This window comes from Phyllobates terribilis, unplaced genomic scaffold, assembly GCF_046119375.1.
Source record: "Phyllobates terribilis strain yellow unplaced genomic scaffold, ASM4611937v1 Scaffold_60__1_contigs__length_8166268, whole genome shotgun sequence".
Classification (NCBI taxonomy): Eukaryota; Metazoa; Chordata; class Amphibia; order Anura; family Dendrobatidae; genus Phyllobates; species Phyllobates terribilis.
In genome coordinates this window covers 2,930,471-2,948,991 of record NW_027362820.1, presented here as the reverse complement: position 1 = coordinate 2,948,991, position 18,521 = coordinate 2,930,471, and the positions used below count along the sequence as shown (strand labels likewise).

Below are 18,521 nucleotides of genomic sequence, written 5' to 3'. Positions count from 1 at the left end.
ACCGCCACAGGAAAGGAAGACCAAGAGTCACCTCTGCGTCTGAGGATAAGTTTATCCGAGTCACCAGCCTCAGGAATTACAGGTTAACAGCAGCTGAGATTAGAGACCAGGTCAATGCCACACAGAGTTCTAGCAGCAGACACATCTCTTCAACAACTGTTAAGAGGAGACTTTGTGCAGCAGGCCTTCATGGTAAAATAGCTGCTAGGAAACCACTGCTAAGGACAGGCAACAAGCAGAAGAGACTTGTTTGGGCTAAAGAACACAAGGAATGGACATTAGACCAGTGGAAATCTGTGCTTTGGTCTGATGAGTCCAAATTTGAGATCTTTGGTTCCAACCACCGTGTCTTTGTGCGAACCAGAAAAGGTGAACGGATGGACTCTACATGCCTGGTTCCCAACGTGAAGCATGGAAGAGGAGGTTGGATGGTGTGGGGGTGCTTTGCTGGTGACACTGTTGGGGATTTATTCAAAATTGAAGGCATACTGAACCAGCATGGCTACCACAGCATCTTGCAGCGGCATGCTATTCCATCCGGTTTGCGTTTAGTTGGACCATCATTTATTTTTCAACAGGACAACAGGCTGTGTAAGGGCTATTTGACCAAGAAGGAGAGTGATGGGGTGCTACGCCAGATGACCTGGCCTCCACAGTCACCAGACCTGAACCCAATCGAGATGGTTTGGGGTGAGCTGGACCGCAGAGTGAAGGCAAAAGGGCCAACAAGTGCTAAGCATCTCTGGGAACTCCTTCAAGATTGTTGGAAGACCATTTCCGGTGACTACTTCTTGAAACTCATCAAGAGAATGCCAAGAGTGTGCAAAGCAGTCATGAAAGCAAAAGGTGGCTACTTAGAAGAACCTACAATATAAGACCTATTTTCAGTTGTTTCACACTTTTTTGTTAAGTATATAATTCCACATGTGTTAATTCATAGTTTTGACGCCTTCAGTGTGAATGTACAATTTTCATAGTCATGAAAATACAGAAAAATCTTTAAATGAGAAGGTGTGTCCAAACTTTTGGTCTGTACTGTATGTATCCAAAATAAAAGGAGCACCAAGACTATAAATTCATAGCCCCACTGACATAGCTGAAGCATTTTGTTGCCATTGTAGCTCGCTATATAATATTCATGAACAATACCACGACATGCCGCCTAATATTCTTGAAACAAAAATTTATAAATATATTATGGACACTGCCGTTCCTTCCTTACAGACCCCTGAGCAGGAGATACTAGACAAAACTTTCACTTAACAAGAGATAGGAGAGGCCAATAAATAATTCCCTATCGGGAAGAGCCCTGGGCCAGATGGATTCAATAGTAGATTTTATAACATGTTTGCACCTCTGTTATTACCATTTTTAGCCAAAGTGTTCAATAATATCTCAGAAGACTCCCCCTTTTGCCCCCCAATCACTTAAGGCTCATATAATGGTTTCATCAAAGCCTGGAAAATAATCAAATACCTGCCCTAATATTCATCCAATATCATTAAATAATGTAGACGTCAAAATATTCTCTAAAGTAATTACATCACGGCTCTCCCACTATCTACTCCCAATTGTTAGCAATGCTCAGGTTGGCTTCATTAAGGGCAGAGAAGCTCGTGATAATAAAAATAAAACGTTGTTAATTTCACATGCAAAAAACAGGGGCTCCCAATGTGCCTTGTTTCTGTCTACGCTAAAAAAGCGTTTGACACAGTGCATTGGACTTTCTTGAAGAGCACCCTACCACAAATTAGGTTGGACTTTCTTGTTATCTAAAATTCTATCATTATACACTGACCCTAAAGCGATAGGGTAAACGGCCTTCTATATGACACATTTTCTATTAAAAAGGGGACGAGACAAGGGTGTCCCTTATCACCTCTCCTATACACATTGGTGAAGGAACATTTAGCGGTAGCATTAAATACAAATCCAGATATTAGTTACTATAAACTCACATCACTATAAACTAGCTCTACATGCAGACGACTTGTTGCTCTATGCTTCAAACCCAATGATCTTATTTCTCTCTATAATAAAGGAATTCGAATAACTCGGCCATGTAAGCAATTTTAAAGTCAACTACTCTAAAACAGAAGCCATGAACATAACTTTTAACCCTGAACTGCCACAATAACTAATTTCTAACTTCCACTTTAAGTGGCAGAAAGACACAATTAAGTACCTGGGTCTACAAATTCTGGGGAGCTTGGATGATCTGTATCTTTTAAATTATATCCCCCATCCTTGAACAAATGGTTAAAAATTGAATTAATTATAACTTGAAACCCTTGTTCTGGTTTGGTCGTATTAGTGTGATCAAAATGGACATTTTACCAGATCTTCTTTATATATTTCAGACCGTTACAGTCTGCGTTCCTCAGACCTTTTTCTCCCGTCTCAACAATTCTAACAGCAAGTTTGTGTGGGGAACATCGAGGCCTAGGATACGTGTTACAATATTGTGAAGAAACAGGAGGGAAGGTTAGGGAGCTGCAACGCAGAATCCAAACAGGGTGAAGATAGTCCACTGAAGGGTGCCGGTCCGGCTGATGAGCACAGACATATGAAGAAAACGAAAAGGAGAAAATCAGCACTCCAACAGGTAAAATATGAAAAAAATGTATTGGATCATTTAAAAAAAAAAAAAAAATGTAAAATTCTTATGCGTTTCTGGCGCTAGGGTTGCGCCCATAGTTATAGCAGATGAGAAAAGGACAATGAAGTCATATATATATATATACAGGCACAATGGAGACACATGACACGAAATGAGAAATCAATTAGACATGCAAAAGGTGTGAAGAAAATCCCGGCCACAGTTCACATTGAAGGCAACGAGATCAAATACAGACAAGATGATCATTACAAGCGTCACACAACAAGCCAGAAATGCAAAACACCATGATGGTGAAAAATAAGACAGAATTAGACCTCATACTCTTATTCATGTATATCCGTATCCCCCTCTGTATATAAACTGTTTATTGCAGGACATTTGTGTGAAGACCACCATTGTTAGTTGCCAGGGGATTATCCCATATAGGAACACAACACCGGGATTAAGTGTACAGGTGTGAGATCACAGGGTCCGAACATCACAAATGCTATCAACTATAGCAACGGAAGGTGGGAGGATATACTGATTATAGAGGGACAGGAACATGTATGCATGAGATGGAGGATAGATTCAGTATAGAGCATCGCAATAACAATGTCCAATAAACAGATAAAACGCATATCAATGTCTAAATTGTGAATAGAAATATTGTTCTTATCGATCTGACACACGTAAAAATATAATATAAAATAATATGCACAATAACCAATATGGAGAAACTATAAACCTATAACAATGAACATATAAAGGGGGAAAAAAATATGCAAATCAAAATTGAATAGATAGTAGAAAATTTACAAGGAAATCCACCCGCATCTGATCTGGTGCAAAGTATAATATCCTGGCAAAGGATCATAGAGAAGCAGATATACCGAGCATTATCTGTCATATTAACGGGAGGCAAATAGATGCATCATTGTAAAACAGACGAGAACAAGTACAGAACACTGGTGAGATTACTGTGGAGCATTGTAATGGCGAATTAGATTACTGTGGAGCATTGTAATGGCGAATCAGATTACTGTGGAGCATTGTAATGGCGAATCAGATTACTGTGGAGCATTGTAATGGCGAATCAGATTACTGTGGAGCATTGTAATGGCGAATCAGATTAGATGGAGCATTGTAATGGCGAATCAGATTAGATGGAGCGTACAAATCCATGATATCCAAGAGCTGGATGTATAACAGATCAATGGCAATGGGAGACGTCTGCATAGAGTCTGATGGAGAACCTGATCGTGAGGCTATAGATGTAGCAAGCATTTCTATCTGTATCAACGAAAAACAGGTAATTACATTATAATAAAACTGACAAAAACAAATATCTGATGCAGAACTTAATCGTGAAGCTGTGGATGTAGCGGGAATTTCTATCTGTATCAACGAAAAACAAATCATTGAATTATATTGCGAAAAAACGGACAAAAATAAATATATGAGAAATGGAAGATAAATAAGCTGCAGAACATTGCAATGGAAATACTCAGTCATTGCTGAAAAATCTTTAAGATATTTGCATCATTTATGTGCGTTCTGCTAAGATGAATCAGCAATGATAGCGCAATATACAGAAAGGCAAATAAGTACGCCGGCAAATAATAACCAGAAAAACACAAAATAAATTCAGAAAACCTGGAATGTCACCATATAGATGTCTGCTGGGAATAAACCAGTATGAATTTCATCAATAGATGTAAAACAGGTCATTGCGGAAATTCATTACCCGAAGGTTATTTAGTATTTACACGTCAGATCCAGAAGGCTTCACGCATATTAAGGTGTTTCTGTCTGTTTCCACCCATTACAGGATAATTAACTTTTACAAGACCAAAGAAAGAAAAATGTGTGAGATCATTATTCTGTATGGACACAATGTTTTGTTCCCCCGGAGTATGTGCTATTAGAACTGTTGATATATGAAATCTGCTCCGGTGCTCTCTATGAATCCTACCAATTTGTATAAAACAATGTTGTCCACTATTCTGGAGGAAGGCATTTATTTGTCGGTGTTTAATAACAAAATTCAGCGCAGGCTGTTACCTGATTATCCCATTTTTCATGGGCTCCCCAAAACACAAAAGGGTATCTCCCCCCCACCCTTCGCCCTATTATCTCGGGTATGGGTTCATTGAATGAGAATTTAAGACAATGGCTGGTGAACATTTGTATCCTCTGGTTATTCAAACACCAGGCCATGTGAAAGATACTACGTCTGTCCTGAGGGTTTTTGACAGGTTCGTGTGGCAAGAAGAATATAGGTTTGTCACCAGCAATGTTGTCAACCTGTATTCCTTCATCTCTCATGCATTGGCCATCATTGCCGTTCAACACCATTTAAATAAATATAGTGGATATTCTGTGAATTTAAAAAGGTTCATTAGAACATAAAATATTTGTTGTCCCACAACAATTTTATGTTTGATTCTAAATATTATTTACAAGTACTTGGAGCCCCCATGTGCTCCAAATTCTCATCATCTTTGGCTATGCTGTACATGTCGTGGTGGGAAGAAATTTACATATTTTCTGATGATAATCCATTTATGAGCACATTTTTTGGCTTGGTAGATATGTTGATGATGTACTTTTAGTATAGAGAGGTGACCCCCAGTTAGTGTCACAATTTGTTTTGAAATTTAAGGAATAGGAATTCAAATACAAATTAACTGTCAGTGAACCTTTGATTTTTCCACTCCATTTCTGGATATTTTCCTGACAGGGATAGTAACATCTTATAAAGTGGACACCACACTCTATAGAAAACCATTGTCAGGCAACACATTACTGTTGTCTTCCAATTCTCAACTTACTCTATACTGTTCGCAGGGACCACTCAGTATAGTTGGAGAGAAGCACTCCGATGCCGTTCAGCGAATGTAACCCGTGCTACACAAAATATGTAACTTCCAACATAAGTGCTGATCCATCCTCCGTGGATTCTTTTATGCCTAAGGGGAGACCTGCCCACATACCTCCTGTGATGACTTCACGGGGGCTAGTCTCCAGCCTTCATATTTTTATTAGATATCTGTTTTTTGCAATAACTTATCGTGGGTTGATCGTAGAGCCCCAAAAGTGATACCATATTTTCCGTTATGATTTTACCTTTCTCCAAAGACCACACACGGTATAGCTGCCGTCTGCTATTTTGTTACTTTTGCGCCACAGCTCCCCAGAGGGGCTTACAGTGACTGTTAAATATCCATATTGTTCCTTAGCTGACCCAGCCACCCAAAATATAGGCCCCATTATTATCGGACATATGGAACTTTAGTTATTCCATATTCCATATTGGCTTCGGGCCGTCTGCAGGTCTTTGTTACATTCCTTTTGAAGCACTGGGAATAAAACCTTCTCAGTTAGCTGCAAATCTATCACAAGCCTGTGTTAATTGGGTTTGGAAGCAGCTTTTGGGCTAGCATTTGCTTGCAAGGCCCTTCTCATATGTGTGTTGATTTGCATAGAGGCCACTGGCCAAAGTGTCAGCTCTTCTTCCATGGACAATTACTGTAGGGGAGGAGGGAAGAGGAGTCTGAGAGAGACTTCTTAATATCTATGACACGGGAGAAGAAAAGATTTTCAATATTTCCATTACAATCTGTTTTTCATTGATACAGATAAAAATGCTTGCTATACCTATAGCCTCACGATCAGGTTTTGCATCAGACACTATGAAGACGTATCCCATTGCAATTGATATGTTATACAGTACAGACCAAAAGTTTGGACACACCTTCTCATTTAAAGATTTTTCTGTATATTCATGACTATGAAGGCATCAAAACTATGAATTATCACATGTGGAATTATATAATTAACAAAAAAAGTGTGAAACAACTGAAAATATGTCTTATATTCTAGGTTCTTCAAAGTAGCCACCTTTTGCTTTGATGACTGCTTTGCACACTCTTGACATTCTCTTGATGAGCTTCAAGAGGTAGTCACCGGAAATGGTTTTCACTTCACAGGTGTGCCCTGTTAGGTTTAATAAGTTGGATTTCTTGCCTTATAAATAGGGTTGGGACCATCAGTTGTGTTGTGCAGAAGTCTGGTGGATACACAGCTGATAGTCCTACTGTATAAACTTTAAAAAATGAAGGTCAGTCAGTACGAAAAATTGGGAAAACTTTGAAAGTGTCCCCAAGTGCAGTTCCAAAAACCATCAAGCTCTACAAAGAAACTGGCTCACATGAGGACCGCCCCAGTAAAGGAAGACCAAGAGTCACCTCTGCTTCTGTGGATAAGTTTATCCGAGTCACCAGCCTCAGAAATCGCAGGTTAACAGCAGCTGAGATTAGAGATCAGGTCAATGCCACACAGAGTTCTAGCAGCAGACACATCACTTCAACAACTGTTATTGTGCAGCAGGCCTTTATGGTAAAATAGATGCTAGGAAACCACTGCTAAGGACAGGCAACAAGCAGAAGAGACTTGTTTGGGCTAAAGAACACAAGGAATGGACATTAGACCAGTGGAAATCTGTGCTTTGGGCTGATGAGTCCAAATTTGAGATCTTTGGTTCCAACCACCGTGTCTTTGTGCGACGCAGAAAAGGTGAACGGATGGACTCTACATGCCTGGTTCCCACCGTGAAGCATGGAGGAGGAGGTGTGATGGTGTGGGGGTGCTTTGCTGGTGACACTGTTGGGGATTTATTAAAAATTGAAGGCATACTGAACCAGCATGGCAACCACAGCATCTTGCAGCGGCATGCTATTCCATCCGGTTTGCGTTTAGTTGGTCCATCATTTATTTTTCAACAGGACAATGACCCCAAACACACCTCCAGGCTGTGTAAGGGCTATTTGACCAAGGAGAGTGATGGGGTGCTACGCCAGATGACCTGGCCTCCACAGTCACCAGACCTGAACCCAATTGAGATGGTTTGGGGTGAGCTGGACTGCAGAGTGAAGGCAAAAGGGCCAACAAGTGCTAAGCATCTCTGGGAACTCCTTCAAGATTGTTGGAAGACCATTTCCGGTGACTACCTCTTGAAGCTCATCAAGAGAATGCCAAGAGTGTGAAAAGCAGTCATCAAAGCAAAAGGTGGCTACTTTGAAGAACCTAGAATATAAGACATATTTTCAGTTGTTTCACACTTTTTTGTTAACTATATAATTCCACGTGTTAATTCATCGTTTTGATGCCTTCAGTGTGAATGTACAATTTTCATAGTCATGAAAATACAGAAAAATCTTTAAATGAGAAGGTGTGTCCAAACTTTTGGTCTGTACTGTACATCCAACTCCTGGATAGTATGGATTTGTACGCTCCATCTAATCTGTTTCACCATTGCAATATTCCACAGTAATCTCACCAGTGTTCTGTACTTGTTCTCGTCTGTTTTACAATGATGCATCTATTTGCCTCCCGTTCATATGATTGATAATGCTTGGTATATCTGCGGCTCTATGATCCTTTGCCAGGATATTATGCTTTGCACCAGATCAGATGCGGGTGTATTTCCTAACATCGGTGGTTTTCACACAAATTTCCTGCAATAAACAGTTTATATACAGGGTGGGATACAAATATGCATGAACAAGAGTATGAGGTTTAATTCTATGTTCCTTGTATGTAGTATTATTTGGTCATTATCTGGCGGTAATATGTGGTCTTGTCATGGTGTGGTGGTACTTGTTCCTTGCATGTGGTGTTGTTCGGTCACTATGTGGTGGTAAAATGTGGTCCGGCCATGGTGTGGTGGTATTTGCTCCTTGTATGTAGTACTATTTGGTCACTATGTGGTGATATGTGGTCTAGTCATCGTGTGTCGGTATTCTTTGTATGTGGTATTATTTGGTCACTATGTGGTGGTAATATGCAGTCCGGCCATGGTGTGACGGTTTTTGTCCCTTTGTATGTGATATTATTTGAAAAAATGTATGTGACATATTCCCTTAAAGAAAAATATACCTAAATAGAGTACTGGATATTTTAAGAAATGTTTAATAGGTTAGAGTAGAGTAGGGCCCTGCCAGAAGAGTCTACCTTGTCGTGGCGGCGGCTTACAAAATCTTTTGGCCAAAACAAAAGCTGCTGCTATGTATGTGATATGGTGTTCTATGGGAACTGTTAGGGTATGTGCACATGGTCAGGAGCCGCTGTGTGTTTGACACTGCATGCTTATGCAGCATCAAACCTGCAGCAGTCTGGTGTTACAGCATAGTGGATAGGATTTCTAGAAATCCCATGTCCACTATGCGACTCTGTGCACCTATGGATCACCCACGGAAACTGACATGCAGTACGTCTTTCAGACCTGCAGCATGTCAATTTCTCTTGCGGGTCCACATGTGGACTTTCTCCACAGACTAACATCTATGAGAAAACTCCACATGTGCAAAAAAAAATCGTGTCACTCAATAGCATAAATTGAGGGCAGAAGCTGCACGACTATCCCGCAGCTTCGGTGCTGCAGGCGCCTCCTGAGCGTGGGCACATACCCTTAATGTGTGATTGATAAGGATGTGGTGCAGAAGTGGAGTTTTTCCAAGAGTGGGCGGTGTGACTGTGGAAGGTTTGAGGAGTGGAGGTGGAGCTGGGGTGGAGCCTGGGCGGAGTCTCAAGGGGCCCGAAATTTTTTTGCCAGTATGGGGCCTGAAATTCCTGGCGGCAGCCCCGCACATATACATACACTCATATACTAATCTTTCATGATATCACGGTCTTCTGGAGAGGGCTGCAGAACGCACTGTGGAGGAGAGGACACAGCAGACAGGACTGATTTCAGCTTACTGCCCCTGCGTGCTGTCCGATGCTGTGGACTCTCCTCCCTCACCCTCTACTCTTTGAGGAAATGCTGCTGGGAAAGGAACCGCAGGAGGCAGAAGACCCACTGTGAGACCCTGTAGGAGGACAGACAGCAGTCAATGAGCGCTCTCATCAGTCTGATGGGGAATCGTCCATTGGCCAGCGGCCTCTCTCCTGCATGACATGCCCCATTTTTCAATGCCCGCACTCTGCCCTGAGTATCAAAAATCATTACGGGTGGGAGTGGACGGGGTTAAGCAGCATCAGCCCTGAGTCAAGGGCCCCATAGCAGCTGCGTGGTCTACTGCCTGAGCACTGCGCTCCTTCCTGCATGGGCCCCCCTTCACCTCTGGGCCCAGGTGCATCGGTGGTGTGTCCACCCCTGGCTGAACCCCTCGCTACGGCTCTGAGCAAATGTAATATTATTTACACACAAACGAGTGGTAAAGAAATCAGTGAGACACCTGTGGGATAAGAACCATTACACCCTCACAGGACTTCCCTGGTGGGTACAGTGTCCGAAATGGGGTCATTTTAGGGGGTCGTATGTTCTTTACACCTCGAGGGCTTTGCTTTTGGCCGCTCCGTACACCTCGTACACACCTGACTCCGCTCCGTACACACAGCTCCGCTCCGTACACCTCGTACACACGGCTCCGCTCTGTACACCTCGTAAACACGCGGCTCTGCTCCCTACAACTCGTACACGTGCGTCTCTGCTCCGCAGTTCTCTACTCCGTACACCTCGTACACGCGCGGCTCCGCTCCGTACGCCTCGTGCACGCGCGGCTCCGCACGCCTCGTGCACGCTCGGCTCCGCTCCGCACGCCTCGTACACACGTGGCTCCGCTCCGCACGCCTCGTACACACGCGGCTCCGCTCCGTACGCCTCGTACACACGCGGCTCCGCTCCGTACGCCACGCACACACGCGGCTCCGCTCCGTACGCCTCGTACACACGCGACTCCGCTCCGTACGCCTCGTACACACGCGGCTCCGCTCCGTACGCCTCGTACACACGCGGCTCCGCTCCGTACGCCTCGTACACACGCGGCTCCGCTCCGTACGCCTCGTACACACGCGGCTCCGCTCCGTACGCCACGCACACACGCGGCTCCGCTCCGTATGCCTCGTACACACGCGGCTCCGCTCCGTACGCCTCGTACACACGCGGCTCCGCTCCGTACGCCTTGTACACACGCGGCTCCGCTCCGTACGCCTCGTACACGCGGCTCCGCTCCGTGCGCCTCGTACACAAGCGGCTCCGCTCCGTACGCCTCGTACACGCGCGGCTCCGCTCCGTACGCCTCGTACACGCGCGGCTCCGCTCCGTACGCCTCGTACACGCGCGGCTTCGCTCCGTACGCCTCGTACACGCGCGGCTCCGCTCCGTACGCCTCGTACACACGCGGCTCCGCTCCGTACGCCTCGTACACACGCGGCTCCGCTCCGTACGCCTCGTACACACGCGGCTCCGCTCCGTACGCCTCGTACACACGCGGCTCCGCTCCGTACGCCTCGTACACACGCGGCTCCGCTCCGTACGCCTCGTACACACGCGGCTCCGCTCCGTACGCCACGCACACACGCGGCTCCGCTCCGTACGCCTCGTACACACGCGGCTCCGCTCCGTACGCCTCGTACACACGCGGCTCCGCTCCGTACGCCACGCACACACGCGGCTCCGCTCCGTACGCCTCGTACACATGCGGCTCCGCTCCGTACGCCTTGTACACACGCGGCTCCGCTCCGTACACCTCGTACACACGCGGCTCCGCTCCGTACACCTCGTACACACGCGGCTCCGCTCCGTACACCTCGTACACACGCGGCTCCGCTCCGTACACCTCGTACACACACGGCTCCGCTCCGTACACCTCGTACACGCGGCTCTGCTCCGTACACCTCGTACACACGCGGCTCTGCTCCGTACACCTCGTACACACGCGGCTCTGCTCCGTACACCTCGTACACACGCGGCTCTGCTCCGTACACCTCGTACACACACGGCTCTGCTCCGTACACCTCGTACACACGCGGCTCTGCTCCGTACACCTCGTACACACGCGGCTCCGCTCCGTACACCTCGTACACACGCGGCTCCGCTCCGAACACCTCGTACACGCTCGGCTCTGCTCCGTACACCTCATACACACGCGGCTCCGCTCCGTACACCTCGTACACACGCGGCTCTGCTCCGTACACCTCGTACACACGCGGCTCTGCTCCGTACACCTCGTACACACGCGGCTCTGCTCCGTACACCTCGTACACACGCGGCTCTGCTCCGTACACCTCGTACACACACGGCTCTGCTCCGTACACCTCGTACACACGCGGCTCCGCTCCGTACACCTCGTACACACGCGGCTCTGCTCCGTACACCTCGTACACACGCGGCTCCGCTCCGTACACCTCGTACACACGCGGCTCTGCTCCGTACACCTCGTACACACGCGGCTCTGCTACATCCACACTGTAAACCCCTCCTGACCCCACACATAAACTTCAGCTCATCCAGCACCATGACAACCAGCACAGCAGAGTCCTGCATCCACTGAGGCTCCTGATCATGTGACCCCTGACTCCTCCCCTCCTGTGACCTCATCACAGCTCCTGTGCGCACAGAGCGGCCATATATGTGGTGGCGGCTCTGCAGGTGGAGGTATGTGGAGACCCCATTACTGGGCGCAGGGGGCATTAACCCCTTCAGCACGGAGACTCTTTTGGGGTCTTGCGTTGCCCCTTTATAAGAATCATAAGGTTTTGTTCTGTTTCCTGTAATAGATACATACGACCCAACTATGGAGACAGGAAGGGAGGAAACGTATTGTTCTCATAGTACAGGACCCCTTTACTGGCCCCACAGTGTAATGCCCCCATTATGCCCCTTATGCAGGATGTATGATGCCCCCCACAGTGTAATGCCCCCATTATGCCCCTTATGCAGTATGTATGATGCCCCCCACACAGTGTAATGCCCCCATTATGCCCCTTATGCGGGATGTATGATGCCCCCACACAGTGTAATGCCCCCATTATGCCCCTTATGCAGGATGTATGATGCCCCCACACAGTGTAATGCCCCCATTATGCCCCTTATGCAGTATGTATGATGCCCCACACAGTGTAATGCCCCCATTATGCCCCTTATGCGGGATGTATGATGCCCCCACAAAGTGTAATGCCCCCATTATGCAATTTATGCAGTATGTATGATGCCCCACACAGTGTAATGCCCCCATTATGCCCCTTATGCGGGGTGTATGATGCCCCAACACAGTGTAATGCCCACATTATGCCCCTTATGCAGGATGTATGATGCCCCCACATAGTGTAATGCCCCTTATGCAGTATGTAAGATGCCCCCACACAGTGTAATGCCCCCATTATGGCTCTTATGCAGTATGTATTATGCCCCCCACACAGTGTAATGCCCCCATTATGCCCCTTATGCGGGATGTATGATGCCCCAACACAGTGTAATGCCCACATTATGCCCCTTATGCAGGATGTATGATGCCCCCACATAGTGTAATGCCCCTTATGCAGTATGTAAGATGCCCCACACAGTGTAATGCCCCCATTATGGCTCTTATGCAGTATGTATTATGCCCCCCACACAGTGTAATGCCCCCATTATGCCCCTTATGCAGGATGTATGATGCCCCCATTATGCCCCTTATGCAGGATGTATGATGTCCCCACACAGTGTAATGCCCCCATTATGCCCCTTATGCAGGATGTATGATGCCCCCACACAGTGTAATGCCCCGATTATGCCCCTTATGCAGTATGTATGATGCCGCACACAGTGTAATGCCCCCATTATGCCCCTTATGCAGGATGTATGATGCCCCCACACAGTGTAATGCCCCCATTATGCCCCTTATGAGTCATTCCATGTCAAGTGGACCAGTGGTCCACACTCGACCTTCTCCGATTTTGCTGAAAATTTATAAGGATGTACATGTATGTTTGAAAAGAGGTTCTGTAAATTTTTAGGGCCAGTTCTCAAATACATTGGGCACTGTTGACCTTTCACTGGAGGTTCCACCAAGCCTGCTTCTTCAGCTAAGAGGATTTTGCAAACTTTGGCACATAGCCATTAGAGTTCTATACTGGCTATGATGCTGAAATTTGCCATACTAGCTCACCTTTTGCTGCTAAACACGATAAAATTTTTACCGGCTATGACAAAACAAAATTTCGGCCGCAATTTTGTGTCAAAGTAGCTTGTAAAACGCATCGCATAAAATTTATGCCAAACTTTGCCCATATATAACTCAAGACCAAAAACCAATAGTAACTTGTGCTTTGCCCTGTACACCAAACATCTACATGACTTTGCATTGCTGCAATATCACGGTCAAATCATATGTATTTGTGGAAATCTTCACACCCACATATGGTGAAAAACTTAAAAAAAACGAATTTTACCTATTTTTAGGTCAAATTTCTCAAAAAGGGTACCCCTAAAATATATTAATTCTGATATCATTAGAAAGAGCACATTTTTCTCTACAAGGATCATTGTTTCTTTTTTTTTTGGAGTCTCTCAGTTTAAGAAAAGAAAAATGCCACTGAAAATGGTGTTATTTATTAATAAGGAATGAATGGTAACTGCACTATTCAAACCCTTGCGTTGGTCCATGGTGGTTATACCACAACAAATTCCCTAAGAATTGGTATTATAATCCTATTAAGATTTGTAATAATGCTGTCTTTCGAGAATTGGCAGCCCCATCGCCTAGGAGCCATGGCCGATAGCCGTGCAAGGCCAGCCGCGGGCGGTCTCTTTATCGCAAGTTCCGAAGCCTGAGGGTGGGTGTCTTTGCCTAGGATCCCAAGCCTAATATTGGGTATCTTTTGTTGGTTCCCAAGCCATAATGTTCAGTCAAAGTGGTCTGGAATTGTTGCTGAATTTGCAACATAATCGGTTCAGAGAAGCTGTATTGTCGGCCCATTGCTGTTGCAGCTGGTGCTGGAATTATTGCAATGATTGACTGCTCGGGAATCCAGCATGTATCATTTCTCACAGGCCAGTGAAAGAAGCTAGCTGGTCCATGAGGATGCATAAAATGTATTAATGCATCATGGTCGTCGACTGAAATTTCAGAAATATTTCCAATCCACCAGTTCCTATCGTAAATGCAGGCAATGTATTGCCCTGGCTGGAGGTTTGCAATTGGCACAAAAGGCATTTCTGATCTGACAGATCTATCTACATGGGCAATGAAAGATGATGGGTCATTTGACACCCTTGAAATGCGAATCTTTTTGTCATCAATTGGCACAAACTGGTGATTTTCTCTTGTTCCAGCAATTGTATGTCCATCTTTGAACCTTTCCTCTTGAACTACCCGTATTTCGTCAATTTTTTCTTTTGGAACAAAAAAAAATTTGATTCCATGCAGTTGCTCGTTGCAAAAGTTGAATAAATCCACCGGGGTCAGTATTTGGTTTTCAGTTGGGCATTGAAGACTGGCACGAGCTGCCAACCTCTTTGCTGTCCCTCCAATCCCATCACAGGGCGACTTTCCATGACTGGTACCAAAAAAATTCCATTCAGCGCTGATATTGAAATCAGCATTGTGGTGGCACAAGTTGAGAAAATTTTTGTACTGGGCTGCAGATCCATCGCTGAAGTAGTGGATATGACGAATCCCATAGATGAGAGTCTTGAGATACTCCACAATTACTGTTAAGAAAGTGTGGACTGCAACTGTGTCATGTCGTGAGCAATCACTGATTATGCACAAGCTGATGTTCTGCGCAGCTTCACCATTTAACTCCTTGAAGTAAATTACAAATGGGTGTACTGTAGCTTGACTATTTTCCCAGTGGAAACCGTGAATGGCATCTTGAACAATAAATGAGTAATTTTCAGCAAAGTCCATAAGGATCACAAGCTCTCCAGGTCTCAGATTTTCCTTCAACGATTTCAAATAGCTACTTTGATGCTTGGCGATGTAGTGATGGCTACAAAGTTTAGAAATTTTCAAAACAATTCTTCAATTAAATCTTCTATAGTCAGTTTATTTGGTATCAAGCGTGTCTCGATCAGTGTGAATCCATTGTTTGAACTCAATAATATCTTCAGGGTCACTGTTGACAAACACATTGACTAGAAATTCTTTTAAAACTTCAGGACCCAGGCATTTATCACAACGGCCAAGCATACAGTCCTTGGATTCAAATCCACAGACCATTTTGCATATGAGCTCTTTGTAGTCATCATTGATTGGGCATGCTGCAAGCATTAGTTTGACATTTTGGTGAATGGTACACACACAAACGGAATGTGTTCCAGCAGATCCAACGGTTACGCACCACTTTGGCCGAAGCTCACAAAACTTGGAAAATCCAATTTCAGGGCCATTCCGATCCCGATAGGCAACAAACATTTCCCTCATATTGCTCAGTAATAGTCGCTTTTGCATCTGCTTTTTTTCTCCTGCTATTCGCACTGATACATAGTATTTTTTACCAGGGCACATTCGACTGAATTCATCATCCTTATAAAAATGCCTGCACCTTTTTCTTCACTTCCTCAGAAACTTTCTTGCCACACTTGCCACACAGGCTAAGATCCCATGTTCACATTTAAGCTTTCAAGCTTGTTTGACCATTCGTTCAGAGACACCGAATTCGTCTGATATAGCCTTAATGGACCAACTTTTAAGTGCCAATGTCAAGATTTGGACCTTTTCTGCCTGACTGGACACCTGCAGCTTTTGCTTCAAATCTGCCAAAAGGTGATTGTAATCCAGACACATTTTGCACTGTGCTGTTTTTGTTTGCTCAATGTCTTTCGGCTCAAGCCCTCCAATTGAAGCAATCTTGCTAGAAAATGCATTTTGTACCTGGCTTATCTTTCTCCTTGCATATCCAAGTGAATCCCGCTGGCTTACCCGTGGATATTTCAGAGGAGAGATGCCAATGGATGTTAAGCTTGAATTTAGACTTTCAGGAGAACATTCCATTCCATCTGGATCTGATTCAGAGGAAACTGGATCAGCTGATTTTTTCCTGTTAGCAAATTCTTTTCAACATGATGCACAAATCTTCTGGCCAGGCTTCACATCATTCTTTGTAAATTCGTTCAACTGGTCAGCTGCTAACAAATTGATATTCTCGCAAATTCTTTTTGGTGTTATGACCTTTCTTCCCAAAAGGATTGCAACACGATTTTTGCAAATGCTCATATTTGGTCAAGAATGAAGCTTCATGGTGTAAACAGATTTGTGAATGTTCGTCAAAATTTAGTCCCACTCGTCGACGCAGCAATTTCTGTTCATCCAATCCAAAGCTTGTAAACAATTTCAACTCATCCTTGCTATGGGTGAATGTCTTAAGGTGGCACTTCGAATTGTTCGCAAGGCCGATAGAGCACTGGGCCGATTCTTCATCAATTTCATTCTCCATCGCTAAAAAATAAATAATATATGCATTAAAATGTAACAATAGTCAATAACTTCATAAACAAAAAGGTTTATAGGTTTTTGATTATAATAGACATTGCTAGCAACAATACAACTCTGTAACGTGATAAGAATCTGAAAATCAAACACAAAATCAATGCATTACGCGCATAAATAACACTATGTTCCGTGGCATTTTTCTTTTCTTAAACTGAGAGACTCCAAAAAAAGAAAAACAATGATCCTTGTAGAGAAAAATGTGCTCTTTCTAATGATATCAGAATTAATATATTTTAGGGGTACCCTTTTTGAGAAATTTGACCTAAAAATAGGTAAAATTCGTTTTTTTTTTAAGTTTTTCATCATATGTGGGTGTGAATATTTCCACAAATACATATGGTTTGACCGTGATATTGCAGCAATGCAAAGTCATGTAGATGTTTGGTGTACAGGGCAAAGCACCAGTTACTATTGGTTTTTGGTCTTGAGTTATATATGGGCAAAGTTTGGCATAAATTTTATACGACGCTTTTTACAAGCTACTTTGACACAAAATTGCGGCCGAAATATTGTTTTGTCATAGCCGGTAATAATTTTATCGTGTTTAGCAGCAAAAGTTGAGCTAGTATGCCAAATTTCAGCATCATAGCCAGTATAGAACTCTAATGGCTATGTGCCAAAGTTTGCCAAATCCTCTTAGCTGAAGCCGCAGGCTTGGTGGAACCTCCAGTGAAAGGTCAACAGTGCCCAATGTATTTGAGATCTGGCCCTAAAAATTTACAGAACCTCTTTTCAAACATACATGTACATCCTTATAAATTTTCAACAAAATCGGAGAAGGTCGAGTGGGGACGATTTTTAAAACTGGTCCACTTGATGTGGAATGACCCTTATGCAGGATGTATGATGCCCCAACACAGTGTAATGCCCCCATTATGCCCCTTATGCAGGATGTATGATGCCCCCACACAGTGTAATGCCCCCATTATGCCCCTTATGCAGGATGTATTATGCCCCCACACAGTTTAATGCCCCCATTATGCCCCTTATGCAGTATGTATGATGCCCCCACACAGTGTAATGCCCCCATTATGCCCCTTATGCAGGATGTATGATGCCCCCACAGTGTAATGCCCCATTATGCCCCTTATGCAGTATGTATGATGCCCCCACACAGTGTAATGCCCCCATTATGCCCCTTATGCAGTATGTATGATGCCCCCACAGTGTAATGCCCCCATTATGCCCCTTATGCAGTATGTATGATGCCCCCATTATGGCCCTTATGCAGTATGTATGATGCCCCCACACAGTGTAATGCCCCCATTATGCCCCTTATGCAGGATGTTTGATGCCCCCACACAGTGTAATGCCCCCATTATGCTCCTTATGCAGGATGTTTGATGCCCCCACACAGTGTAATGCCCCCATTATGCCCCTTATGCAGTATGTATGATGCCCCCACACAGTGTAATTCCCCCATTATGCCGCTTATGCAGGATGTTTGATGCCCCCACACAGTGTAATGCCCCCATTATGCCCCTTATGCAGGATGTGTGATGCCCCCCACACAGTGTAATGCCCCCATTATGCCCCTTATGCAGGATGTATGATGCCCCCCACACAGTTTAATGTTCCGGGACGTACTAAAAAGAATGAAGATCAGGAATAAATAAAAAGATTGAACATAAAAACATACAGGTCCAAACATATGGAGAGAT

General features: G+C 44.6%; 1 protein-coding gene across 1 annotated transcript in view; it reads left to right on the top strand.

Annotated features, from left to right (window-relative positions):
• Positions 1-11,978: 11,978 nt before the first annotated feature.
• Positions 11,979-18,521, top strand: part of LOC141192380 (uncharacterized) — a gene marked incomplete at its 5' end in the record, with an annotated part of 41,806 nt that continues 35,263 nt past the window's right edge. Inside the window, one exon of the mRNA XM_073661899.1 lies at positions 11,979-12,041. Coding sequence (XP_073518000.1) covers positions 11,979-12,041 — 63 coding nt within the window. The remainder of the gene's footprint in view (positions 12,042-18,521) is intronic.